The 27,929-nt window shown below is 43.5% G+C and overlaps 1 protein-coding gene and 1 long non-coding RNA gene across 2 annotated transcripts in view; one reads left to right on the top strand and one right to left on the bottom strand.

Annotated features, from left to right (window-relative positions):
- KCNAB1 (potassium voltage-gated channel subfamily A member regulatory beta subunit 1) overlaps positions 1 to 27,094 on the top strand; it is a 364,296-nt gene extending 337,202 nt beyond the window's left edge. The window contains exons 9-14 of the mRNA XM_008706834.2: positions 5,666 to 5,751; positions 6,401 to 6,521; positions 7,808 to 7,902; positions 15,855 to 15,975; positions 20,328 to 20,416; positions 25,312 to 27,094. Of these exons, the coding sequence (XP_008705056.1) occupies positions 5,666 to 5,751; positions 6,401 to 6,521; positions 7,808 to 7,902; positions 15,855 to 15,975; positions 20,328 to 20,416; positions 25,312 to 25,401 (602 nt within the window). The 3' untranslated portion in view covers positions 25,402 to 27,094. The remainder of the gene's footprint in view (positions 1 to 5,665; positions 5,752 to 6,400; positions 6,522 to 7,807; positions 7,903 to 15,854; positions 15,976 to 20,327; positions 20,417 to 25,311) is intronic.
- LOC121104253 lies at positions 514 to 5,630 on the bottom strand. Its single transcript, XR_005836533.1, has 2 exons — positions 2,295 to 5,630; positions 514 to 1,675 (listed from the first exon to the last, which is right to left on the bottom strand). It is a non-coding gene; the product is annotated as an uncharacterized LOC121104253 (long non-coding RNA).
- Positions 27,095 to 27,929: the final 835 nt, after the last annotated feature.

Raw genomic sequence — 27,929 nt, 5'->3', positions numbered from 1 at the left:
GGAATTTTCTTTCTTTTTTATATTATAAAAGTATGATAACACATTTACAGGAATTTCCAGGAAACTTGGAAAACAAGAGAACAAAATTACATATAATTCCATCATAGAGTGCAATGATTAGTGTATTTCACTCTTAGCATTTTGGAAACATATTTGAAATATTTATAATTGTTAATAGTATGGAGGCTTTTAATTATACCTTAAAACAATGAACTTGTAGCCTCTTTCCTCATCTAGAGCAAGAGGAACCTACACGGGATTATCTCTAAGGTTTCTTTCGTTTTTATCATTCTGTGTCACTGTGGCCAGATTGAGTCCATTTTATTTAATCAAAACACCAATTTCTGCTTATTTTTATCTGACGTTCTTCTGGTTTATTGTTCATGCAGTGTAACTATTTGCTTACAACTTTCAAAGCTCAAAGGAACATTTCCCATGAACAACGGTTTAATGTCAGCAACGATCTTTTTTGTATGAGGGCCAATTAAAAAACTAAACAGGTTTATCAACACATTTTTTGCACTCAAGATAAACAGTTTTATTAAGTCCTATAGCACAAAACACATATTTGAAAACAAAGATGACCTACATTACTGAAAGAAGAATGTCAACTTCTCTTCTTTTTTGTAACTACAATGTTAGAAACTGAGCCTATTTGAGAAGAAACAACCAGGGCCACATCCTGCTTACTTCTTACTCAGTTTGCGTTAGTTTTAGATTCACAAATTGATGTACACACATTATCGCATGTCCAGCTTTGAAGAATTCCCTGGGATCAATATCGTCCTCACTTTACAAATGAGGAAATGGAATGCTCGCAGGAACGAAATTGACTTGAAGCATTTCTAGACAGCCAGCTGTGGGCTAAGGATACAGGGAATAAGAGAGAGCATCCTGTGGCCTGTGGGTCACAGAATAATGATTATTTCAACCTGGAAAGGAGGGCACAAAGAAGATTTAATGAAGTTTTTCAATAGTTCAGATAGTGTTTTTTCAAACTTTGGGATTTTAGAGCTCTTGAAAATAACACAAAAGCCTAGGCTCATTGAAGTAGACCAGGATCTGGACCTCTGCCTTTCATCAAACTCCTCCGGTGATTTCAGATCATACCAAAGCATGCACACCTATGTGTGTGTGCGGGCATGTATCCATGCAGGCCATAGTGACTGTCTGCGTATGTACTAAAGCAAATAATTAAAGGTTAAATGCATGAAGCATTTAGATGAAAGAGCAGAAGAGGAAATGTGGGAGGAAGTTTATTCAGCCTGCAGTGGCTTACTTGGGAATGGTATAAAGCAGTGGTTCTCAAAACACACCGGAAATTCTTGTTAATTCTGCTTAAAACACAGACTGCTGCCCCCTCCCGAATTTGTAATTCAATAGGTCTAGAGTCAGACCTACAATTTGCATTTCTAACAAGCTTCCAGGTGCTGCTGATGCTGCTGCTCCAGGGGTCATACTTTAGGACGATTGGTAGAGACAAGCGCAGTAGTTCCAAACTCTGGCTGCACTCTAGAATAGTCTGGAATGTGTTTTTAAAGTACTGATGATGGGGCCTCAGCCCTAGAGATTCTGCTATAACAGAACTTCAGTGGAGGTCAGATAGCATAGTTTTTAAAGCTCCCAGGTGTTTCAATGTGCAGTCCCAGTTGAGAACCACGAATGCTAAGTCTTCCTGGAAAAGCAGAGGGAGTCACGTTCAGTCCTGGGTTGCCGGATTTAATCACGTTTGTCTGCATGTCTTTTCCCAAAGGCAGGTGCGTGCAATGCACATAATAACCTTCCTGACATCCTTTTCCCACCTGGAATCGATGCTCTGACAAGGATGCTTTAGAAATGCATTTCCAGGAGACAGGCCTAAAACGGGCTCGGCTCCATTGATTTTTTTTTTCTTTCAACAATGCTGCCCTCTTGTGTCCTTAAATAGTAGAATCGTGTAAAAGCCCACAACCATCAGATGGCAATGTCCTGCTCCATAGCTAAACAACTTGGGGTTTTTTTCTTTGATGTTAAAAAACAACAGCAACAAATTTAACATTCATTAACTTTTAATCTTGGCCACATGAATCTCCAGCTGCGGCCTCTCGGTTCTCCCACCATTTTCCCCTGCATTCAGTGCTGCTGCCTCCTCCAAGGATAAGAACTACTAGAGTTTTTTTTCTTCATTCCACCAAACCCTTCTCTTCAGGGAAGCACAACCAACCAGGGAACAAGAAATTACCACCAGCTAAAGTATCTGGGGCATAGGAAGGTCTCGCATAGGCTCGTCCATATTCAGAACCATTCATTCTCACCTTGTCCTTCTCGCATCCATCTCTTCTTCACTTGATTGATAGCTTGTTAAGAATCGAATTCCTCCCATGGGGGCTCCCACGTCTTCCCACGATGAGTTCGCCACACCTTTCAGAGTTCTGCCATCTGGATGCAGTGTCCTCTGCACCGCCCCCCCCCCCATCAAGGCTCCCTCTCCTGCCCCAGCCCCCAGCCGGGATCATCACCAACTCCCTCTTTTTGAATCACTCCTGATGGCATACAGGCATATTTTTATGTCTCCCATCTTTAAAATAAAACTCTCCTTTGGCCCTAAGTACGCCTTCCGCTACTCCGCCATTTCTCTGCTCCATTCACTTCCAAACTTGGGAAAAGTCTACTCAGACTGTGTCTAAAGCCCGCCCACCCCCACCCCTTTCTTCCATCTGCTCCCGCCTGGCTGTGGTCCCACGGCACCTCTGACCCCGAAACGGCTCTCCTCATGGGCTGCAAGGGCCTCTGTAGTGCGCCACAGCCAGCACGCTGCGTGGTACCCTCTGATCTGAGCGCTGAGTGTTCCGCTCTGTGGGCACAGCTCCTTCTCCGGCACTGCCTGCTCTTGATTCTGCAACACCCCCTGACCTGGCTTCCTTCCTGCTCTCTGGCTGCTGCTGAACTGGAGCCCAGCCGTGTGCTCGCCCTGACTCTTGGGCTGGCTTGTAGAAACTCTTCTGTGTCCGCCGCAGACTCCCCTACATAGTCTCATCTGCTGCTGTGAATTTGAAGACAACTAACAGACTGATCAGTGATAAATATGTCACCTCCAGCCCGGGTTGCTGACCATGTCATTCGTCCACTGATTTCTACTCGACACCTCCCCCTTTGTATCTCACAGGTGTCTCCATTCGTCACACATCCAAAGAGGAACTCTGGATTCTTCTCCCGAAACATGTTGCTCCCTCAGTCTTCCTCATCCCTGTAAATGGCCAGATAATCTGGGAGGTCGTCTTGATTCCTTCCTTTCTCTCATTTGCTACATTCAGTCCATCCTCAAGCCTGGTGGATTCTACCAAAATCTATTTTGAATCCATCCGTGTCTGTCTGTCTTTACTACCACCACCCTCATCTCCCGCCTGGAATACTGCAATTCCCTCCTAAAGATCGAAGTGCTCCCTCCAGTCCTCCCCCTCACAGCTGATTCCCTATGGCCAAGTCAGAAAGCGTGTTCTAAAATGTGAGCTACATCCTCTTGCCTTCCCACTAAACTTTGACTAACATACGAACAACGTGGTTTGCCCTCTGCCAACTGCATCTTCTACCCCCGTGCTCCTTCCTTCCTTAAGCTCCTACCACAATGGCTGCCTTCTGGTTGCTAGAACTCACTAAGCTCCGTCCTGCACATGCTGTCCCACCTGCCTAGAATGAATGCTCTTTCCTTGTTCTTCCCATGGCTGGCTCCTTTTACATTCCTGATGCCTAAACTTTACTCCTCAGGGAGGCCTTCCTTGACCTCACTCCTTATCTCAGACCCCTATTTGCTTTCTTCACACTTCGCATTTTGTAATTACTTCCTTGCATACATCCCCATCTCCCGCTCTCAACTCTCAGCTCCGAGTCCAGGAGCTCTGTATTTGTTTTGCTGACGGATGAACCCAGCAATGGCATAGTCCCTGGCAAATACTGGGTTTTTAACACATGTGTGTTGAGTAAGTGAATGAAGATACAGAAAGAGCCACAACCACAACTTTGTCTTAACCGTTCTCGTCGAAGCCTCGGTGCCACCCATCCACTACACTGTTCTGTGCTCATCTTACTGATTACAGAAGAGACAGGGGCACCTTGGGTTCAGTTTATTCTGTTAAGCTCACCAGTGTTTACCGACATGTTTGAGTCACCACAATATATCCAGCACCTAGCGCTGCAGACAATACATACTGCTGATGGAAATGACCCTCACCTCCGAATGAGACAGGGTGTGAAGGGAAGGGGGCTGGTGCAACCATAGAGGGGTGCAGACAGAGCGAATGCTTCTGGGAAGAGGTTTAAATAATGGCTTTCTACTTCCAGAAATGTTCACCATAGGCGCTCATTTCCAGTTGATGATAAAAGGAAACTGTTTCGTAGAACTTTTCTGTATCTCATTTGCTTTATAAAGGTGAAAGGAACTTGTCGTTAGTTGCTGAGTAATAACTTGATATTTGGGAGTTTCTCCAAGAAAGAAAAATATTTTTCTTATAAGCCAGATTCTACCTCTGTTGAGTAGACAATGGTGAGTAAAAGCATTCCCATCTTCCAAACTAAGAAACCAAGGGCAATTTAAAAGCCAAACAAGCAAGGAAGCCAGGTCCCTAACCCTGGCTGTCTCACTCTATATCCTGTCCCCTACCAATTTAGATAGTGCTTGCTCGTGAGAAATAAAGTAAGAATACATCCACCTCAACTCAGCTTTGAGACAAGGATTTGATTTTTCTGAAGGACAGGGGTTAGTAGGACACAGAGAAGTCTGAGGCCTGCAACCCCTTGAAAATGTCAAATGACCTGGCATCCTGGGTGTTTGACCTGCTTTGTGGAAGAAACCCAGCCATGCCTTTGACTTTGCACGCCACTGAACTTGAGGCTCTCCATGCTCTCTGGTTTTGTATCACACCTAGCTGGTGCCAAGGAGATCAGCTCAACTCCAGCTCTCCGTGGAAAGGATTCATTCTCCAGTTTAGGCAATGTGATGTCAAGCTGAAGGAAGCTGATGAGCAAACTCCATGGGGCTATAAAGCAGGCCCTGGTGAAGGGCGTTACATGGATGTCTCAGAATAAAGTGTAGTTCGAAGTGGTCAAGGACAGGGTGTGCCATTGTGGGCTGGAGCCACTGGGGCTCAGCTGTTTGTGCAGCATTTAATATGTTTATCTTTCTGCTAAACATATTGTTGAGTCATCTCTGTTACACAGCCAGCCTGTGTGAGGCCCGGCTCTGCAAATCTAACACACGAAGACGGGCCTTCTAGCCTCAGTGACCTTACATTCTACAAAGTCAAAATAAATGCTTCCTCTTACTTCTCACTTTAGTAAGTGGCTTTGAGGAAGGTCAGTCCTATGTTCTTTTACAGGGCAGCAACCGTGAAGGAATGCAAGTAAAGGCAGAACTTAACGTGGTCATTATGTCTTTAATATCATTTAGTAGTAGTGCTGCAAACTGAAAATGGAAAGTCAGTTTACCCAAAAGAACCAGCAGCCTCTAAACCATCAATATTTCATGTTAGACTATTACGTTGTCACCAATGTCAACGTAATTATATTAATAAAACAAATGACTGCATTAAACTTCTAAGCTTTGGGCAGGGAAAAAAAAAAAAAACAACCAAAGATCACGTAACTCTGAAAAGTAGAGAAACTAATGAAATGCTGTTTGGCCCTTCCACAGAAATTGTTCGAGCCATGACACATGTGATAAACCAAGGAATGGCGATGTACTGGGGGACGTCACGGTGGAGTGCTATGGAGATCATGGTAATTTCATTCCTATTTTCAAATGGCCACTAAATCCTTTATTACTGTTTTTCAAATACTATGTGTCAATTACAAGACCTTTTGCAAACTTTCCTAACAATCACCATGACACTAGAATGCTACAATGAATTCTGTCATTCCGGAGACGGATATGGGGGCTGGAGCTCATCAGCTCAGAATACAACAGGGAAGGAAGGTGCAGATCTCTAGCAGGAATCATATTCTAGCATGTTCTTCAGTGGCAAGAGGATACAATGAATTTCCCAGCTAATGAGACAGATGAACAAAATAGTCTGGCTTCCTTTTTTAAAAACTATATTAAATAACTATACTGTTTATAACATGCTAATGACACATCATTTTTCTATGTTAGTCTGAGTTTTATTTCTTTAGGAACTGAAATTATGGGTATTGTCATGGACTGTGATGAATCCCACATTGACTAATCCCAAAGAATAATAAGGATTTCCCACATTTGATATTGCTCTTGGTGACAGTGATGGTCACAACTTGGCTTATTCTTTGGCATCCTACGTGTTTCTTGGTTTGTACTGATTTCATTACAACGCGGTTTTCTCATGCATACGAATCACAGAGCAGCCTTATTTCTCATGAGTATACATTTAGTTGCAATCTTATTTCTCCCTAGGAAGCCTATTCCGTAGCAAGGCAGTTCAATATGATCCCACCGGTCTGTGAGCAAGCGGAATACCATCTTTTTCAGAGAGAGAAAGTGGAGGTTCAGCTACCAGAGCTCTACCATAAAATAGGTAATCTTCACAATCAAATTTACTGATTATTTTTAACAATAGGAGTATCAGCGATCTGGAAAAAAGTGTTACGGAAATGCTTTCCTTAATGTTTCGAATTAACATAGAGAGTGTGAGAACTATCCATTTCAGAGACTGCAGGAGAATCAAACGTGCCTGCGGGTCGTCTATAGGATATTACCGATGAAATCCAAGCAGTTGTAAATCGTGACTGGTGTATAAGCTGTACTCAGAAGGTGTTCAAAAAAGTGCATATAGAAAGAAGGGCAGAAACAATGAATAAACTCATTTTTTCCATAAGGTTCTTCTCTAACAAAAGCATGCATCTTTGGGTAGATTATAACTGCCTTTCCCAAAACAATTATGGATCTATACATCTGTATCTTCTACTCTTTGCCTGGAACTATGTTAGACATGGGGAGGTAGATGTAATAATTTCAAAGAAAGGAAAGGAATATATATATAATATATTCTTATGTATGTAACATATACAGAAGAATTTTGGACATCGAAAAAACATGAATAAGCCACATTTTCTGCCTGATGTATCCAAATAGTGTCCAGAGAAAACTTTCTTCCTAAAAAATTGAGGTTTCTAGGAAATAGAGCAGGAAAATGCTAGGTGAGGAAAACAAAGAATAAAGAAAGTCAGCAGCAGTGACGGTCCTTGTAGTTGCTGGCGCTGGCTCTGTGTGCGCCCTGCGGCAGGCACTGTGCTGCTAAGGACCAGGCTCTGTACAGGCGCTCGGTGCACGAGGGCAGCACTGAAGCACTCGCCCGTGCGAGTCAGTGTTTGTGGCGGAGTGTAAAAAGAAACATCCAGTTTGGACATCAGCAAATTATGAGTGCACCGTGTTTTTAGGCTTGTTTGGCTTGAAAACAAGGCCCGTTCCCTATAACCTACAGTACATGTTCAACTGGTCTATAAAAATGAAGCACAACCTATAAATAAATTTTAGGGGCGCCTGGGTGGCTCAGTCGGTTAAGTGTCTGCCTTTGGCTCAGGTCATGATCCCAAGGTCCTGGGATTGAGTCCCTTGCTCAGCAGGGAGTCTGCTTCTCCCTTTCGCTCTGCCCCTCCCCCCTGCTCATGCTCTGGCGCTCTCTCAAATAAATAAGTAAATAAGTAAACAAAATCTTTTTAAAATAAATAAATGTATATATTTGTATAGGAACACTTATCTGACTAGCTGTTTTCCTGTAACTAACCAAGTCCTGTTTTAAACACTCCCGCACTTTTGATCTCCATTTGCACAAGCAGCTTATTCCGTTTTTTTCTTCTGTAGGAGTCGGAGCAATGACATGGTCTCCACTTGCCTGTGGAATCATCTCCGGAAAATATGGAAATGGAGTGCCTGAAAGCTCTAGGGCTTCACTAAAGGTATTTTCCCCCACTTCTAGAAAAAAGTCGGGATGGGAGAGAGGGACGGAAGAAGATTGAACAGAACAGCTCTGCAGCAGCCTGTGGCTTCCTGCCTCAGGCAGAGCGTGGCCCTGGCCAGGCCAGTGTCCTCAGATGGGCTCCCTTAAGCCCCAGGAGGCCTCTGCTCCTGGCCAGGCATCAGTCGGGCATTCATAATCTGTCAGCACAGAAAATTCTCCTCCTCTGGGGACGGGGAGGAAATGCCCAATGCCCTGGTTAGGTTTATAGGGCTCAAATCCCAACACTGTTATTTATTCTTACATTAAAGAAGGCATTTCATTGCCCCTTGGAAATTGATGAAATGTAAAATCCCTTTTCTTTATAAGAGGATCTATTTTTACTTTTCTTGACAAAACAGTTGGGGCAAACCAATTGTAGCTGAGTAGGGCTTGAGGCGGATTGATGTTGTTTACTGTGTGGAGGTTGAGGGTAAGAGGGAGCGTTTGGGAAGCAGATACGAAGCCAGGCAAGCCTCTGTCACCAGCTGAAGGCTGGTGTTTTCACAGAGATCAAATAGCCACTGAGTCTTACAGTTTAAATTCTTCTCTGAAGCATAAAGATACTTGACATCACTGCCATAAAAGTACTTCCATTCAGAACATCTTGATGATTAATTCACTGGAGAGTACTCCGAACATCCCTCATTAACAACATGTCTGTTTTTAAAAACTTGAGACAATGTGTAACAACACTAGAATCACAAATGGTAATGTCAAGAGAGAGAGAGAATATTGGCATTTTTAAAATTCAGACACGGCAGAGGCCCCTAAGAAGCAGCAGTCTGACACAGCCTCTTGCTTTCATCAGCACCAAGTTAGCAGGAGGACAGCCCAAGTTAGGCCCGAACCACAACCCTGTCATCAACTTGAGGGGACGACTGTGTGCTTTGCTAATCAGAACCGTTTCAAGGCTCTAGGTCTCCCACTCTTTCTGCTTGTTACAGTTGACTTTTAGCTAGTTTGTTCTCTAAAATAATATAATATAAATATCTCCTAAAACATGGTGACATGCCTATTTCTAGCTTGGCATTATCACAAAATATAATTATCCTAGAATATTAATTGTGGTTTTGCTTCTGAAAACTGCACATTGTTCTGAATCAAGTTTAAGTAAGTTAGCAAGGAAAAACTAAAAGCATCTTAGGGAAGAAGGTATGAAAGGAGAAAGGCAAAAAGAGTGAAGGAGAAAGGGAAGGATTGAACATTGTGATTTTACTAAGCACCTACTGTGTGCCAAGCATTAGGCTAAGCATTTTTATTCATCTCCTTTAATCCACACAAAGATAAAGGGATACGGATGACGCTTACTCAGTTGTAGCTAAGCGTGTTGCCTCACATTCTTTCAGAGACTTTTTTTTTTAAGACTATTTATTTGAGAGAGGGCAAGAGAGAGAGAAAGAGAGTGTGCACAGAGGGAGAAGGAGAAGCAGACTCCCCACTGAACAGGGAGCCCGATGCAGGGCTCGATCCTAGGACTCTGGCATCGCGACCTGAGCTGAAGGCAGGAGAGCTAAAGGCAAGTACTGAACTGACTGAGCCACCCAGGTGCCCCTTCAGAAATGTTTTTAAAAACTCAAAGTACTTCCACATATGCTGAGTACTGGTTCTCAGACTATCTTTATACGAGAGTAAACCTTTCCAGATGTAGAAACTGAGCACAAAGAGGTCAGATAATAATCCAAGAGCACAAACTCATAATAGAGTTTATACTAGAACCCAGGTTTCCTGGCTCTGTTTACCTCCCGCAGACATTTTTGTCTCCCTACAAACCCAGGTTTCTAATGGAGGAAGAAGTAGCGGTACGGTATTTGGAGTGTAAGATTGGCTGACCTCCATCATTGTTTGGAAAAAGCTCACAAATGGCTAAAAACAAACAAACAAAAAACTTTCATAAATGCATTAACAAAAGGAGAAAGTAAAAAAATAATAATAAAATGAGATACAAAATATTTGAAGGTGGCTAAGTCCAAAAGCAACTGAGAAAAATATTTCTATTGTTGACTTTGATAAAGTCAACATCTACTGAAACATCCTTAACAAGAAATATGAAGGGCTCTCAACAGGTGAAAGACCTCTTCATGATTACAAAGCAGCTTCTTTAGAGCTCCACAGACTCTCAAGCCTTCCTAAATCATTAGCCTGAGTGTTTCCCATACTAACACATGTGCACTTAGAAATGCCACTTGAGGGGCGCCTGGCTGGCTCAGTTAGTACAGCATGCAGCTCTTGGTCTCAAGGTCGTGAGTTCAAGCCCCACATTGGGCATGGAGCCAACTTAAAATAAAAAATAAAATAAAATTGCTTAAAAAAAAAACACTTGAATAGAGTAACTGAAGCAAAAAAAATAAAGATAGAGAGCTAGGCAAATAGATAAATAAGTTAGTAGCTTTTGCCTCTTCCCACCCCAAATAGAATGGCTAGTGCTTCACATTAGCTATTCTAAGTTATACCAATAAAATAGACACTGACATTTCATACTGTTGTAAATATTAAACTTGTATTTGAAAGATAAACTAAAGCAGTGTAAAAAATACCTATCTAGGGGTCTTTTAGAAAGTAACACAACCTGGGGGTCTTCTGGGAGGCTGCATGTGTCCGCCGCTCTAACAGTGACTTCTCAATCTTTTGTCACCACCTCTGTTTTCACTGCTGAGCTGTACGCTACTACTTCTTCACGTGTCTGTTAGACATCTCCCGTGGGCATTAGTCAGACCTAGTGGAATCTAGCATCACCCCCCAGAACCTACCCTTCCTTCTTGGTTACCCGTGCCTCCACCCTCCATCTGGCCATCGCAGTCAGAAGCCAAGGGTTATGTCAGACTGTCTCCTCTCCTCCCTCACTCTTGTCTAGTGGGGCCCCCACTCCTCCAGGCCACCTCCTGACTCTCTGTGGCCCATCCCCTGTACAGCCCCTGTTCAGACCATCATTTCTTCCCTATTTTGCTGCACCAACCTCCTGTCCGCACTCTCTCATTTTTTCCCCTTTTGTCAACTACCCATCAGTGGGACCAATTATCTTTCTGTAAGACTAATCTGACCAGATCGTAACCCTGCTTAAAATCTGTTACTCACTTCCCAGTCATTGTTTATAGGACAAAACCCAAACCCCACAGAAAAACATTCAAGGAAATACCCTTGGGATCTAAGTTGTGCTCACTTTTCTGTTCTCGTCTCTCCCCACGTTATACCACTGTATTGTTCCTCCAAAAGCACTGAACTCTCCTTTGCCTCCCAGAAATGCCCTTTTATTCATCTTGTGATGGGAGTCCTCCTTATCTCTCAAGACAAAGCTTGGTTATCTTCATCTCTATGAAGCCTGTCCTCACTTTATAAAACTGAATTATTTGCATCTTCCTTTATTATCCCATTAACACTTCTTACAGAGTCTAAGAATTCTCTCATTGCAAGTGATAGAATTTAATTCAACTAATTTAATCAAAGAAGGGGAACATTTAAATACTCGCTGGGAAGGATGGAATGGGGATGATCTCAGGGTTGACTCCAACCACAGACTTATACATTGTCCGGACTCGTCATCTCCTCTATTTCTCTCTGCATGTGGGCGTCATCTTCTGCAAACAGGTCCTCTCCGTGAGGCCAGGAGCAGGAAAACTGGTGTTTGCAGTTACATCCTTACAGACACGTAATGTGAGAGAACAGACAGCTATCTTTCCTTATGACTTCAGTCCAGAGAAGACTGGCCGAGCTTGGGTCATGTGCCAACTTGTTAGACCAATGACAGTGGCCCAGAAGGTAAAGTGCTATGACCAGCTCCTGTCATGTACCATTGTTAGGGGCATTTTTCCATAAGGAGAAGTACAAACATGGCTTCTGAGGCAGTCATTGAGGGAGGCACCCCAACTATAAAACACTCCTCAAGCTACCAGACGGTGATTTGTGAGTATCTCTAGGGTAGACGGTGAAACTCCGGTAACTCATCACAGAGCCTGGCACATGACAGGCACTCAATAAATGTTTGCTGAAAGAGTGCAATGAGCCATAACGGAAGATCAACAAAGTCTGATCAACAGACCAGATGTGTAGCTTTTAAATAGACATTTTAAATAGAAATGAAAAGTGCAATAAAATTTATAGGCAGCTCTTTCCTGTTGCTAGCAAAATGCCTTATAGAAAACTCGTAAAAATATGTACCCCTCTGTCAAATGAAAATAGGAACATGCAAACTGAGGTGAATCAAGGTGGGGGAAGAGTGGCAGTTCGAGTACTCCAGGTGTTCATTAAGAAACTAAAAGTATTGCTCATCACGGTGTAATTTCAGAAGGAAATTTTTTAGCTTCAGCGGTTTACCTAGAGATTTCAACCTCAATATCAAAGATTGCGCTGCTCTTTTGAGCCAAAGATTTTGAAGTTTGAATTATAATAGTCAGTGATCTGGATGCTTACTCCAAGACAAAGTCCAGAGAAGAAATGTGACTTATTCTGTCCATGGCTTTATAGTTACTGCCCGAGTTTCAATCCGTTATTAAGGAACAGCCAACCGGAGGCTTCAGGGCCAGTCCCACAGACCACTCCTACCCCCAGCATTACCTGTAAAATGGTCACAGCATTGGGAGATGGCAAAGAAACAGGCTTTAAGAAAATTTAGAGAATTCTGTGACTTAATGTATAAAAGCAATAGCCCCCTGATCTGTGAAGAAAAGCTCATCTTTTCTTTGGCAAAGATTTACTGAGTACTGGGCTCTGTGTTGAGTGCTGAGGATACAGGGAAGAAGGGGACAGTCCCCCACTTCAAGGAGTAACTTAGGGACTTGTTAGACGGTGAAGGGGTGAATTATGAAACAGTGTGGAATCCACAAGCACTGTGGAGTCACACAGGGCTATCCACACAGTTGTCCTGGAATAAGGAGGGGGTGTCTGTGCTCAATCTGAAACACTGAAGAGATCTATTTTTTACCCTGTGGAGCCCTGGTTGCTCAAATTCCTCCCTCACGGTCATACTGATGGAGCCCCTCCTCTGTGAGTGCTGTGTCAGGACCTGGTGATGTCAAGATGAATGAGAAGCCCATCCCTGCCCTCCTCCATTTAGTTAGAACAAAACATCAACACGTGACCAAATCACTGCAGCAATGGGGCAAGCAGTATAATAGGGTTGGAAGAAAAATCAGCTTTTGACTCATGGATGACTGCCCAGTCATCAAGCTGGCTGTACTGTCGCACACAGCCACACCCACCACCAATCTTCTTACAAAAAACACTGGTTCACTTCCATATTTATATTTTAATTAAGGCTCATCTCCTCTCTGTGCTAACATTTTCCCACTTGCAAAGCAGTTAAAGCTATTTATTTCCCAAAACACTTTTGTTTCCTTTGGTATGAGGAAAAGCAGTATAAATACTATGCGTCTACTTTTTATAAATCCTAGCCTGCTTATGTTTTCCAAGGATTAAAGCAACGAGATTTATAGTGTTGAGTGAAGGGAGAATGACTCAATAAATGAATGTTTGATGTTTGTTACTTTTAGAAGTCTGTCTCTCAATATGTTGTGTGTGCGTGTGTGTAAATGCACACACACGCACGCACACACACACACACACACACACACTTGTAATTCGATTGTAAGAGTACAAATGCACTCCACACAACAAGGTTTTGAAAATGGAGCTCTGGGGCGCCTGGGTGGCACAGCGGTTAAGCGTCTGCCTTCGGCTCAGGGCGTGATCCCGGCGTTATGGGATCGAGCCCCACATCAGGCTCCTCCGCTATGAGCCTGCTTCTTTCTCTCCCACTCCCCCTGCTTGTGTTCCCTCTCTCGCTGGCTGTCTCTGTCAAATAAATAAATAAAATCTTAAAAAAAAAAAAAATGGAGCTCTGTAAGTGATAAATAAAACAACCATTCCTTATGTGTGTGGTACGTATTGAGGCTGAAGGAACGCTCCTAGTTACAATAACAAGCAATCATTCCGCTCTTGGTTTTCAACCTTTTTTTTTTCCTTTGAAGAACACTCAGAGACTGGTCCCCTGAAAGGTGTTATGAAACTAAAGTGAGGGTTAGTAATGTTTTCCCACAGAGGACAGGGGAAGTAAGTTCAGGGGCTCTCTGACCCAGCACACAGGTCTGGTCAGGGTAGGGTCCTGGACCCCGATGGCAGTGTTCGTTGTCACAAGGCCCCACCTCATCACGGCTGGCACGAGCTCTCTGGAGAGGTGCTCCAGGCCACCATCCCTCTTGGAAGAAGCTGAGGTTTCCCAGAGCTGAGGCTGGGGAAACTCTTGGCCGTCTCCCTAAGCAAACTCTCAAGTGAGGAGCCAGACCATAAGCCTTTGAGATCTAGGAAGCCAACAGAACTGGGGCAGCTTGCCCTTTCTCTTTTTCACATCTGCAAAATCATTCCAAAAATCATAATAAAACATAATGTGGTTACCCTTTTCTTTGGAAATACTTTCTTAGAATGAAGAAAAAAGTACTTAAACAAAAGCAGGCAGCCTTATTGAAATCATGTGGGTAGTGTCTGTGGTGATTGCTGCCTTTGGGAAGGTAAAAGTCTGTGGTGACAATTATTTTGCAAACACACAGAACAGATGAAGTCCACGTTGCCACACAGTGGGATGGTTTCTATTATTTTCACTAAAACACATTCTTACAAATATTCATTACCTTTGGATGTTGTTGCTTACTGTTAGTTTTGTATAGAACATTCTACTGTCCCTCATTTCTTAATGAGAACAGAACCTTCTGGAAAGCAAGGCATTGAAAAGTTCTAAAAGATTTGTCTATTTAGGAAATTGGCTCACTTTACAGGCTACAGATCAGAGTCAGTCTCTTCTCAGAGGTTTTACAGAAGAGTTTCCCATTCTCAGTTTCCTTACCTTTTAAAGTTTCAATCGCTATACAAAAGATAATACACATTTGGGATAGTCTTTATACACTTTAAAACTCTAAAAATGTACTTGGGAACCTATTATATCTTGTCTGTTTCTAGGAAGGAGCTGAGAGAGCTCACAAGGTGGCCCTGCTCCAGGGCACCTGGGTGGCTCAGTCAGTTAAGCATCTGCCTTCAGCTCAGGTCATGATCCCAGGGTCCTGCGATCAAGCCCCAGGTCAGGCTCCCTGCTCAGCGGGGAGTCTGCTTCTCCCTCTGCCTGCCCCTCCCCCTGGTTGTGCGTGCTCTCTCTCCTCCCTCTCTGTGTCAAATAAATAAATAAAATATTTTTAAAAAGCAAGCAAGCCCTACTGTAAGAACAGGAGACTGGTGGGGCAGCGGGGTGGCTCAGTCAGTTAAATGGCTGCCTTCAGCTCGGGTCATGATCCCGGATCGAGCCCCACATTGGGCTCCCTACTCAATGGGGAGTCTGCTTCTCCCCTTGCCCCTCACCCCACTCATACTTGCTCTCTCTCAGATAAATAAAATCTTAAAAAAAAAAAAAAAACAAAAACAAACCAGACTGGCAGTAACTAGAAGGCAAGAGGAAGAAAGATAGTTATAAAAGAATGTTAAGATAATGGCTTTCTTTGAGCAGAAAGCTTGGCACCCAGCTTTCTTGACAAAAAGGAAACATAACAGACCTTGGTGAAATGTCAGGGTTTTTTTGGTTTGTTTTTTGCTGCATTCTAAAATTGGGCTATTGCAATAAGAAACATCATTTCCTCCACTTAGAGACGATATATAATTGATTATATGTCAGGATTTTAATAACTTTCATGAATGTTGATGGATTTGAATGGTGACTCTTAGTCAAAATCAATCTGTCTTGAACCAATAAACAAGGAGTGAGACCACGAGGAACATTTCTTTGCCTAAAAGCACAGGCATCCAGTCACCACGAAACATAAAATTTAGGGAAGAAGGTTTAGAAATTCATCATGAAGGCTCTCCTATTTTATTGATTTAACAGTCTTTGTCTCAGACCCTCACCAGACATTAACATTTAAATGCTCTTCTTCTCCCTAGTGCTACCAGTGGCTGAAGGAGAGAATTGTAAGTGAAGAAGGCCGAAAGCAGCAAAACAAGCTAAAAGACCTTTCCCCGATTGCTGAACGTCTGGGATGCACACTGCCTCAGCTGGCTGTTGGTAAGAAAGCTACCGGGGAGGGGAGGCTCTGCTAGATCACGGAAAATGGTTTTCATATCCCTATCAGGATAAAGCATCTAGTGTAAGGGCAGACTGATCTCTGAAGCATACGCTCCTGGTTAACATTATCTAAAATGAAGTTTTCAAACTTCAGATGTGCTGTAGGTATAAATTTACATGTTAAAACATTTATTTCCTTCCTCTATCCCTTAGAACACACATAATGACTATAAAAAGTTGAGATATTTTACATTCTTTTTTTCAAACTAAGTCTTCAAAATCCTGAATGTATTTTATACCTACAGCACATCTCAGTTCACATCTCCAGTAGCCACAGGCGGCTTAGAGGCTAGATACCGAACAGAAAAGCCCGTACACTTTCAGCTCCCTTGCTTCATAGTAGCGCTTTTTCCTCATGGTCTCGTCTAAGTATCAGAGCCATGAGAAAAGAATACAATGGGTGTAGATTCTAGGAAAAGTTCCCAAGGATTATGAAACAGCAGGGATTGGGACTAATCTGATACAGTGAAATAAGGAGATCAAAAGCTCAAGTTAAGTTCTATGAAAATAAAACAACGCAACGAATAAATTGCTGGATGTGAGATCCTTCTGTGGTTGGAAGGCAGAGAATGGGGACAGCTGGAGACAGAAATGGGAAGTAGTTGGGGAAAAGGTAGGGAATATCATTTACCCAGATACATATACGTAGGACTTGTTTTAGTCCTTCCAAAAAAAAAAAAAAGTCAAAGAATAATGTGATTATTAGCATCCCTATAGCTTTAACAAGCATAGTAAAACAGTATTGGCCATTTGACCATGAGCAAGTTATTTAACCTATCAATTTTCTCATCTATAAAATGCATATAACAACAGATCTTATATATTTGTTGCGAAAAGAGAAATTATATATATAAAGCAAAGGGCAGGTACTCAGTACATGGTGAGGACGATGATAATGTTTTTGCAAAGAATAAGATACCTCGGACCTACAACTCCATCCATTCCTAGCCATGGCGTGTGGTCAAAGTGACAGGCAGAAAAAACATCTTCTTGAAATAGGGTTGTAAACACGGTTTTAGGTGGTAACATGACAGTTTTGAATTTAGCTCTGAAGAGAACAGTGTCCTTCTCAAAAGGAAATCTTGAGCAAATTTAAACTCACTGGATGTTAGATATAAATGAAAGACTCATTATAGCCCAAGTTTAAAACTTGCTTTGATTCTCCCTTTCCTCCCTCTGTGCCCCCAGCTGTCTTGCTTGCCTGTCATTTTTGTTCTTTCTTTATAAACAAGTAGTTTTGCTTTTAAGCGCAGAACTCTCAAACCGAGAGGGAAATTATTTTCAGGCATGTTACCTTTGATCTGCTAGAAGGGTGTAAGGGGCGGGGGGCCCTCTGGCAGGAAACAAACCACTTGAACCCAAGTGTGGGCTGGCTCCACGTCACACACCTGCACAGAAGCCAGCACTCACACTGTGCTCACAGGCTTTCTGGATAGGGCTGTTGGTGGCACTTGCTTAGAAGCTGAATCATCTGCATGTGTTATCTGTCACCCTGGCCAGTTTTGCCCAGTGGGTTCTCCTATGCCCCACAACCCATGGGGAAAACTGGCTGTTGCTGACATCAGGTAGTTTATGGGCAATAATTTTCCCAGTGCCCTGCTTTGACCTCAATACTTAACACCAGAGCCAAAAGAGTTCTCTAAGTGCAAAGCAGGAAACAATGCAGCCAGGAAAAAAAAAAAAAAGTCCTGGCTCACTTGGCATTTTGCCTTTATAGAGTATTATTTTGCCCATGTGGAAAGCTTTAATGATTGCCTCGAAAGGCCAGAGCATGGTAGCAGCTTAAGAGCATCTGTTGCAGAGCCTGAGCAAATTGGGGTCACCCATCAATCACTCACACCTGTTTATTCAACAAACACGTAATAAGCACCTACTACGTGCAGGTACTGGGCTGGGTGCTGAACATCTAAGTGCAAACAACACATATCTCACAGCCTGGTTGGCAAGTCAAGAAAATAAATTAGGTAATTTAATACAGTGTTGTAATAAAGTAATTGAGGACACAAAGGATTATGGAAGTTAAATAAAGTATAGGGGCTCCCAACCCAGCCTGGGATTCAAGGAAGGGCTTTGGGAGAAGGCAGCACCCATCAGGAGTCTCAAATGATGAGTAGGGATTAGTGAGGCAGAGGGACATTCCAGGCCAAGGGCACACTTGAGCCAAGGGTTTGAGGAGAAAAACAGCATGTTTGGGGATGGAAAGGATTTACCAACAGTTCGTGCTGCTGAAGCCCAAAGTTCAAGGCAGGGAGTGAGAAGACACAAAGCTGGAGAGGAGAGCTTTCTAGTAAGTTTGCCAAGATGAGAAATGAGAGCTTCATCTTATTAAGACAATGACTATGTCAGGTACACACTGAAGAACTTTTAACCAGGCACGACATGATCAGATTTGTATCTGGAAAAAGCGCTGCTCGATGTGTGACAGATTATGGGGGAAAGGGAGGGGACAATCCAGTCACGAGGCGGGAAAACAGGTGTGCAGGAGAAACAGTGTGGTCTTGAATGAGGACAGTGGGCAGTGGAACCAGAGCAGATTCTCCACGTGCGGTCCCACATCCACATGATGGAATGCTGTTCAGCGAGAAGAAATATTTACCAATAAATGCTATTACCATGGGTGAACCTTACAAACATCATGCTGAGTGAAGAAGTCAGACACAAAGGATCCAGGTTACAGGATTCCATTTAAATTCAATGTCCAGAAGTAATAAAATTTATAGGGGTACAAAGCAGATTAGTGGTTTCCTGGAACTGGGATCATAGAAATGGGATTACCTGTAAATAGTGATGGTTGCACATTTGATAAACTTCTAAAAAATTACGGAGTAAACTTTAAATGGGGAAATTCTACCTCAACAAAGTTGTTTTCAGAAAAAGCATGGTCCCGGGACCAGCAGCATCAGCAGCACCTGGAAACTTGTCAGATCCCCAGGCCCCACTCCAGCCCTTCTCAGTCAGAAACTCAGGGGGTGGCACCCTGTCATTTCATGAGCCCTCCCGATGATTCTGATGCATGCTACCATGCGAGAGCTCCTGGATTACAGAAATATTTAGGAGGAATAATCAACTAGATGTGGCAACTAAAAGGGAATGCGGGCTCAAAAAAAGGGCAGTTCCTAAGGGGAACTGGTTTGGGGATTAGAAGGTCAAGTTCCTTGGTGATGGCCCCAAAATGAGACTGGGAACACAAGAAAGACAGGCTTAGTAGTAAGTAGCAAGCCATGTGCAGTACCCATGGGACACCTAGCAGGGTGTCCAGCAGACACTGCATCTGGGCATCTAGACACCTCTAGCTGCAGACATCTGTAACCACAAGGAGGTTCCTAAGGAACTTGGCTTCTAACACAGTAAGAAGGGGACTAGAAGGCAAAGGAGTCATCTCAGGGAGTCTAAACTAGCCTTACGAAGTGTAAGAAGGGCAAGGCAGTAGCTAAAGTATGAAGGGTCAGAGGAGGCTAATTTTAGAGTGGGACAAATTTGTTAAAGGAGGTAGTAAGAAATTTAAAATTCAGGAGAGAAAGTGAAAAACAATGGATGAATCAAGTCCAAGAAAAGTCAACAGGAATTGGATCCAGGGCAGACTTTGCCCTTGAACAGAAACCAGACACATCATCTTCTGAAACGGGAAGGTGTGGATGTGTTTGTGGCTTACTGAGGAATGTCCCACCTGATGGACAGGTCATCTGCCAGAGTGAGGGGATGATGCTGGATAGAGGGTTTAAGGGTGGAGGTTTCGAGAGAGGCAGAGGAGAGAGGAGTGAGGGGTTGAAGGCTGGTGAAAGAGTAACCAGATAATCAACACAGGCTGACTCTCAGACTAGGAAGAAAGGGAAATCCCTAGTTTGACAAGTCGATGGAATCGAAGAACGAGACACTCAGGGTCTACAGGACTGTATGTAACAGATGAGGAAAAAGAGCATGAATAAGATGGAAAGACAGGAGACTGTGGGCCAAGATGGAAACAGGAATGCAGACGTCCGCCAGGGAGCAGGGTCAGGTGTTTTCAGGAGCAAGAATGTGTTCCTGGGGTGGATAGCTCAATTGGATACCCCAGCCATTGGGTCAAGTCTTCATGCAGAAAGCATATGAGCCCTAAGCCATCAACTCAAATGCACAGATTCTACTAAACTCCCTCCAGGATGGGGACTGCTGCTGAGGTCTTAAATCCTAGGGAACGCTTTTTATCCTCCCCCCAAAAGTTTTGGTTGCAACAATGGGAATTACAGGTGGTATTTGGAAGCTAATCAACAAGAAGTGTTTTGACATCCTGACCGTGTGTGCTTTCTTCCCAGCATGGTGCCTGAGAAATGAGGGTGTGAGTTCTGTGCTCCTGGGATCCTCCACTCCTGAACAACTCATTGAAAACCTCGGTGCCATTCAGGCAAGTGCTACAACCCTTCCCACCAAACTCCAGGGGATATCATGGTCCTCTGAAGATGTCCCCAGCCAGTGTCCTATCTCTCTCCACCTCTACCCTTCATTGTGTCACAGCTTCCCACAGGCTTTCCTAGATGGGGGTGGAGAGAACGTGAGCGCAGGGGGCGAAGGCAGAACCTTTCCTGCACGTGGACCCAAGGGTGTCCTCTTATGAAGAGACGATACTCTCAAAGCTCATTCTTCAGGATGGACTGTGGGACAGTACATTCCAAGACCCAAGCAATGTGACACTGGGCAACTGGGCTCCCAGGCCTTACCCATAAAAACCAGCTTGAAATGTAATAGCCATAGGACAATGTATGTACATCATTTATTCATTAGTTCTTTCCCCAAATATTTGCCCAACCTACATTGTACCAATCGCCCCCTTCTGCTCCCACAGCATCCTGTGTTCCTCCCCATCACAACATTTATGATCGTGTAGGAGAATTTCCTGTCTCCCCTGCTGGAGAGGAAGCTACCTGAGGTCAGAGACCTGTGTCTTTCTTGCCATCTCCACTGCTTTTCCAGTTCCTAGCATACTATATATCCCTTAGTCAGCAATCAAGTACTTGTTGAATGTTTCCCACATTTGAAAGAGGAAGTAGGTTCAAAATTCTATTTTGGATTTCTAGGATCACATCTTCCCTAGCAGCCAGTTCAGGCCTAACCACCCCACTTCTTCCCCTGCACAGACTGGAACTGGTAGGAGCCTGCAGCTATACTCCGGGGAGCCTGTAAGGGCAGTGAGAGGGGAAGCGGGAGAGATATGTTCCTGGGAGTTTCATCTGTGGAGAGGGTGGGGGCTGGTGGCTACTGTGACCATCCCCCTACCCCCAAAGGCCACACCTCAGTCCTGAGCCTGTCCCACTCTCAAGCCCGAGGGTCCTGAGGAGTCTGCTTACTACTCTTGCACAGCCACCACCTGCCAAAACAGGTGTGGTTGTGTATTTTCCTATTGCTCCCTGGGGAACAGAACGGTCTCCCCTGCCCACCTGTCCCTGAAGCAAGCCCTGTGAACCCTCCCCAAAGGAAACACATGGACGTGGGAACAAACATGATTCACCTTAAAACGTTTAAAACCCTTTTCGCAAATAGCCCACGATATGCTGGGAGATAAATGGTGCCGACCTCCCTCCAACTATCCCTTTCTTAGGGCTGTGCAACAGGGTAATCACCTCTGCCCCTGCCACAAAGAACCCCTCCTGGGCCCCCAACTCCTCCTGGATTCTGTGGGCTTCCATCCCTGCATGGGGAATGCTCCCTCTTATGAAAACCACCCCTACCTTATTTTTACTTATGCTCTGGGAAAAGACAAAGAGGAATGACAATGGAGGAGATAAAGGTACGGTCTGTATACAATTGAAAATCCAATGATTTCAATTCCATTCGTAGTTCTTATGTATAATACATTTGGCATCACGCTAGGCAGAGCGAGTACTAAGAAAAAAAAAAACAGGTCTCTGTCCTCACGGGCTGGCTGAGAGTGAATTCAGAAATCTGTCCCTTAGTTCATTCATATCTTGAGAGCCTACTATGTACCAGGCGCTGGAAAAACCATAGGAACAAGAACGATATTAGCCAAAGAGTTTACATTCCAGTGGAAGAGGCAAATGAACAGGAAATAATTTCAGAATGTGAGGACTATTAAGTAACTAATGAGGGTTCTATGATAGAGACCAATTGAGAAGTGGGTGGGCCTACTTCAGATGATGTTTTTGCACAAGGCCCCTCTGGGATATGCTTATTCTAAAGCCAGCCTGGAAGAGGAGAAATGTGAAAACACCCAAGCATGAGGATTCCAGACACAGTGGAGAACAGTGCAAAGGCCTGGAGGTGGGAAGGAACTTGGCTTTTTCCAGACACTGCCAGCCTAAGGCTAATGTGGCCAACATGTAGTGAGCAAAAGGGACAGTATGTGCACTGAAGTGGAGGCAGGCAGCAGATTTCACAGGATGCTCAACAAGTTTTGTTGTACATGCTCCTTGGGAGCATTTTAAGAGGGACACGCTGTTATCGGAGTTTTTTAAAGATTGTGCTGGCTGCTGTGTAGGAAGTGGAATGAAGAAAGGCAAAGGCAGTTGTCCAGGTGACAGATGTTGGCTGGGATTAGCTAGGATGGTGGCCATGGAGGGGAAGTGAATGGAGTCCATAGGCTTTGGAAACAGACACCATGACGTGCTGGTGGCTTAGCCCAAAGAGGGAGAAACTGAGATTCCTATCATGCTAATAGAGTGACCACTGCCATCCCAGGGGGAGTTAATATTGCCTGAGAATGGTTATTCAAAAAAAAAAAAAAAAAAAAAAAAGTAACTCCAGGGCTGGGGGAGTAGTCCAGGTAGCAAAAGACCTATTTCAGAGGAAAACTCTGAGTCCATCATCTTCCCAAAGCACTTCCTCCCTAGCAAGGCTCAGGCTGACAACAGGATCAGGGGAGACATGCTCCACGGTTAAAAGAAAAGGGACCATTCCCCAAGGTGGGAGACTGCTACCTTAGAGGCTTTATCATCCCCTCCCCTTTTCCACTCCTACCTCCGGCCAGCCCAGCACCGAATATTCCACCTTAGGCAGGTTGTGACTGGGCAGCTGGGGGCGGGGGGAGGGTACCCAGCAGTGGTGGGATTGGTTGCAGTGCCAACAGTTGTTAAAGAAAGGAAATTTCTAATGGGAGCAGAGAGAGTCGGGTGCTCCAAGGGATGGAACGTGCCTAAGACATGCATAAATTGGAGACTAGAGAGGAGAAACCACAGCTGCAGGCAGCCTGCCATCATCTGCACAGGTCCCCATCCTAAAAAACCTAAAGTGGGGAGAAGCAATTCTCTCCCCTTCCTGAGGCTCCCCATCTCCTGCTCAGAGAAATCCAGGCTTTTCAGCAGTCAGGCCCTTCTCACATCCAGGGCTCATCTCCCCTCACCACCCCTTCCCTGGTATCCTCAATCCACCAATTATTCCAGTCAGAACAGCAAGGTTGCCAAACTGGTAGCCTGTGGGATGTTTGTGTAATCTGCAGTGGATGAAAATGTTTTACAACAGTTGCCAACATTAAAAAATTGGGCGACTTCATATAAAATTCTGTATGTATGGCTTAAAAAATTTAAGTCTTACAACACTATATATACATTTTTCATGTTTTATTCAAGTAGTTTTATGGTTTTTTTTTAATGTTTAAATCTCTATCTGAAATTTACTTTGGCGTAATGAATGAAGAATTTTTTTCTCCTCACATGGCTAACCCACCATATTTTAGACAAAACTTCCCACAAATCTACTTTCTAGATTTGGGTCTCTTTGTTGCAGTCTTATTTTAAAGAACATATCAGTTTCAATTCTGAGACTACTAAGCTGGTGGGAAGTTAAACTCTCCTCCTTTAGCTCTGGATAGGAGAACGCTAGCCAGAACTAGTTTCTCAGGCGGAGTAGCTCTACTATTCTGCCAAACCCTACCACGGCTTTTGAGAATAGCACTTGAGTGGAGACAAGGTCACCCCGGCCAACATAATTGCAGCAGAGGAAGGGTGAGGCCGAAACCTCAAAACTGGCCGGCATAATTGTCTTTTGCCACAGTCTCCACACAGGGTCAGTCTATTCCTGTGAAGAAGACTGTCTTTGTCCCTTGTCTTATGGTGTAATTAATTTGTGCCCTTGGTCCCCTTCTCATGATAAATTCTAGCCTTGGGTGATCTCATCCTCTCCCAGGGCTTCAATGGGCAGGCCTGTGTGTGGCAAGTGACTCACGAACCCTCAACTCCAGTCTTCCTGCTGGCACCAATCCACAGCTTCACTCAGCTGCCCACAAGCCTTGCCCACACCGATATCCCACAGGCACCTTAATTTTGAGCCTACTTTAAACCTCTTGTGCTCCAAACTACTCTTGTGGTTCCCACTCTCAACAGTGAACATCTCTATCCTTCGTCATTCAGTCTCGAAATCCTCATTGGCCTCCAAAGTGTCTCTCCGATCCACTCTCCTTTTCTACTCCACTGCCACTAACTACCGCTTTCTCGTCTCTGGCTCCAGCAGCAAGAAATGTCTAACATCTGTGTTCCCTCTCTACTCCTCCAAGCTACCTCCAGGTGTCTGACAGGGTCACTTCCAGCTCAGAAGTCCTGAGAGGTTCCCCGCTGCCAAGAATTAAGTCCCAACTCCAAAGAGTGGCATTCAAGGCCTTCCACGCTGATTACCCCAACTTCCCCTTCCCCCTATTCCTACCATCACCACCACCCTCTACACTTGCTTCCATTTCAGACTGCTCACTTTTCCAAGCCATTCCATCTATGAGGGATGCCTATTAACCCCTGGCCACAAGTGGCAGAGAATCTCTCCTTAGTCTCTAGACCTGTGCTACCCACAACCCTAGCCTCTAGCCACAAATGGCCTTTTAGTGCATGAAACCAGCTTGTCGGAATGGAGATGTGCTGTAAGTTGTTAAATGTACTGGATTTGAAAGACTTAGTACTTAAAAAAAAACAGCATTTTAATTTTCTATGCTGACTTGTTGAAATGTTTTAGATAAAATGGAGTAAAAACAATTTCACATTCCCTTTCACTTTTACATGGCCATTAGAAAATCTGAAATGATGACTCATTATATTCCTATGAGCCTTCATTTAGACATTATGCCTTTATTCAGGTCAGCAATACTTAAAAGCACCAACTATGAGCCAAGCACTCTTACCACAGGAGATGCAGTGGTGAAAAAAACAAGGTCCCTGACCTCAAGGAGCTTACAGTCCGGTGGGGAACTTACACCTAGTTGTGGCTTGTAAATGTATACAAGTCTAGACGACTCTGCTTAGTATGAAGCACAACAAATGACCGGCAAGTACTAACCCTATCCTCTGTACTTCTCCTGCTCCTCAGGTTCTCCCAAAGATGACATCACACGTGGTAAATGAGATTGATAACATATTGCGAAACAAGCCCTACAGCAAAAAGGACTACCGATCATAAGGCAGGGCATGAGCCACGGGACGTGCACGGTTCCAACTGCGGTCTCTAGTGGTACAGAATGGTGTCACTAGCCAGTCTTTTGAGTCACTTAGCAGCCTGCTGCTCAACCTCTAGTATTCCCGGATTCTGAGCTATCTGCTGTCGCTACCACTGTGCACATGAGTTACGAGCACATCCGAAAACTCACAACCAAGGAAATGCATTCTATTTTCTTATCTTGGACTGGAGTCACCTATTCTTGCATTGCTCTGTACACCTCATGCGCATGCCACAGGGCGTTTATGAGGGGAGGGCAGACTACAGGCATTTAGTAACTTAAAGAAGGCTGTACAGATCTAGTTTTTCAAATGCATAAAATCTGCAGATGCAATGTGGATTGCATCAGAAAGAGTAGGCTATGTTCACTCAGAAGTTATGGGAGAATAAGCAAAACAACTTCACGTTGTTTTTTTCTATTTCCACATTAAGGTCAGCAAGAGTTGTTTCACTGGTCATTCAACAAAACTAAAATTCCAAGGCATTTGGTTTCATTACCTTTTAAAAATACTGTTGCTTGGCCCCAAGAATGCCCTGTATTGTCATTTACCCAAGGTTATCTATTAGGATTCTATTAACATTGTCCATTCACATGGAGAGATGGTGAAAGGACCAACGCCCTATCTATCTTTAACTTGAGACATTATGCCTAATTTATGAAAGGGAGGATTACACTGCTATGGAAGCTTAGGCCTTGAATAAAATGTATCTGCAATTGAAGTGTTCATTTTTGACTACATTTTATTAAAACCTGCTTTATACTTTTGACTGCTTGTAGGCACAGCTTCTGTAAGTTTCAATATTTGAGCTTTAAAACTAAATATACACATGCTCAGTTTTGTAAGTAAACCTGTAAAATACCCACAAAGGCAAATGTCTGCTGTCTAATTAGCACTGGGACTTTTAATAGAATGCTTGTTTTTGAGGAATTAACATGGAAGTAAATCATGGACTCTGAAAAATGCTGTCGCTGTTCAGCATATGCTGGGTGAATTAACTTGCCTAGTAAAAAAGCAAATGTTAAAAAATTTCCGAATTCTATAGCCACATTATATGCACTAAACTAAATGCATGAAAGCTTTTTGCATGGATTAAAGGGGCCTAGCCTTGTTGCACACAGAAGCTGAGAGCTAACCTTGCCACTACTGACTGGTTACCTATCCTCATGAATATTCCACTTGAAAAAAATTGTGACAATATATTGTGTGTACCTGTAAGGAGGGAAAACTTGGGGAGGGGTGGGGTTCCTATCTATTTGGATACCTGAGCATGTACAAAATTCCAATTTTCTGGCTCGCAAGTACCCCATATAGGAATCACTGAGATTTAAAGAAGAAATACACTATCAGTTAAAAATGCTATTTTCTGTTACCATTTCCAAATACATCATGATTGAATTCTAAATCTCAAAGTGTTAGTGTAAAATACCAATAAATTTTCTTTTTTGTTATTACTGCCTGTATTCTACTAAGGAAACAGTCGGTTTTTTGTTCAGGAGTACCAGATTCATGATAGATCATCCTTCAGTTGGTCATTGTGTATTAAACCAGTGAACTACTTACTGTACGCATAAATGAGCTGAAGTTGTCTAATTGGAACTGCAATTTAACGTTTATTTGCCTAGAGTAATAAAAGCATTTTGTGCATTTAATCTCAATTAGAGTTTTTATCTGATATTTCATTATAAGGGAATATATATATATCCACCTCCATAAAATATGTAGTAGGAATCATCTGAATAAAAATTGTGTTGGCAAGTAAGCAGCACTGAATAATACCCAACAGAAACAGCCGTTATCAAAAGATTTCAGTAACAATCCAAACTTTTTTCTCTTATTAATGAAGAAAATGATTAACTGTTAAAGGTATCTCTCGTTGGGTTTTAGAAATGCACTAAGTTAAGGCTAAAGTTCTCAAACTCATTTAAAAATACCTGCAAATTAAAACCAAACGACAGGGGCACCTGGGTGGCTCAGTCGTTAAGCAGCTGCCTTCGGCTCAGGTCATGATCCCAGGGTCCTGGGATTGAGCCCCGCATCGGGCTCCCTGCTCGTCAGGAAGCCTGCTTCTCCCACTCCCACTCCCCCTGCTTATGTTCTCTCTCTCGCTGTCTCTGTCAAATAAATAAAATCTTTAAAAAGAGAGAAAAAAAAAAAAGACAAACATTACTGCTGACACATGGGAACAACTAGTTTTTTTAACAGACAAATCATCTGCCATGGTAAACATACCAGATTAGAAACGTCAGTTATATCCTTAAGAAAAATTTCCACGTACTCCCATATTCTTTTCCGGAAAGAATTTTTCTAACAGCATACCATTCCGAAGGGTAACCTGGGTAGCAGTCATCCACATACTGAAATCTCGGCCAGTGGAAATGCAAACTAGACGCTTGTGTGCCTGGCTTCCCACTTTTAAGAACTCACTTTATCTTCAGCAACAGTGTACCATCTGTCAAGAGATGTCACAGCTTCGCCTTAGCCAGGGCCACC

This window comes from Ursus maritimus, unplaced genomic scaffold, assembly GCF_017311325.1.
Source record: "Ursus maritimus isolate PB19 unplaced genomic scaffold, ASM1731132v1 scaffold_20, whole genome shotgun sequence".
Lineage (NCBI taxonomy): Eukaryota > Metazoa > Chordata > Mammalia > Carnivora > Ursidae > Ursus > Ursus maritimus.
Note: the sequence above shows the minus strand (reverse complement) of the source record. Positions and strands in the feature narration are given on the sequence as shown.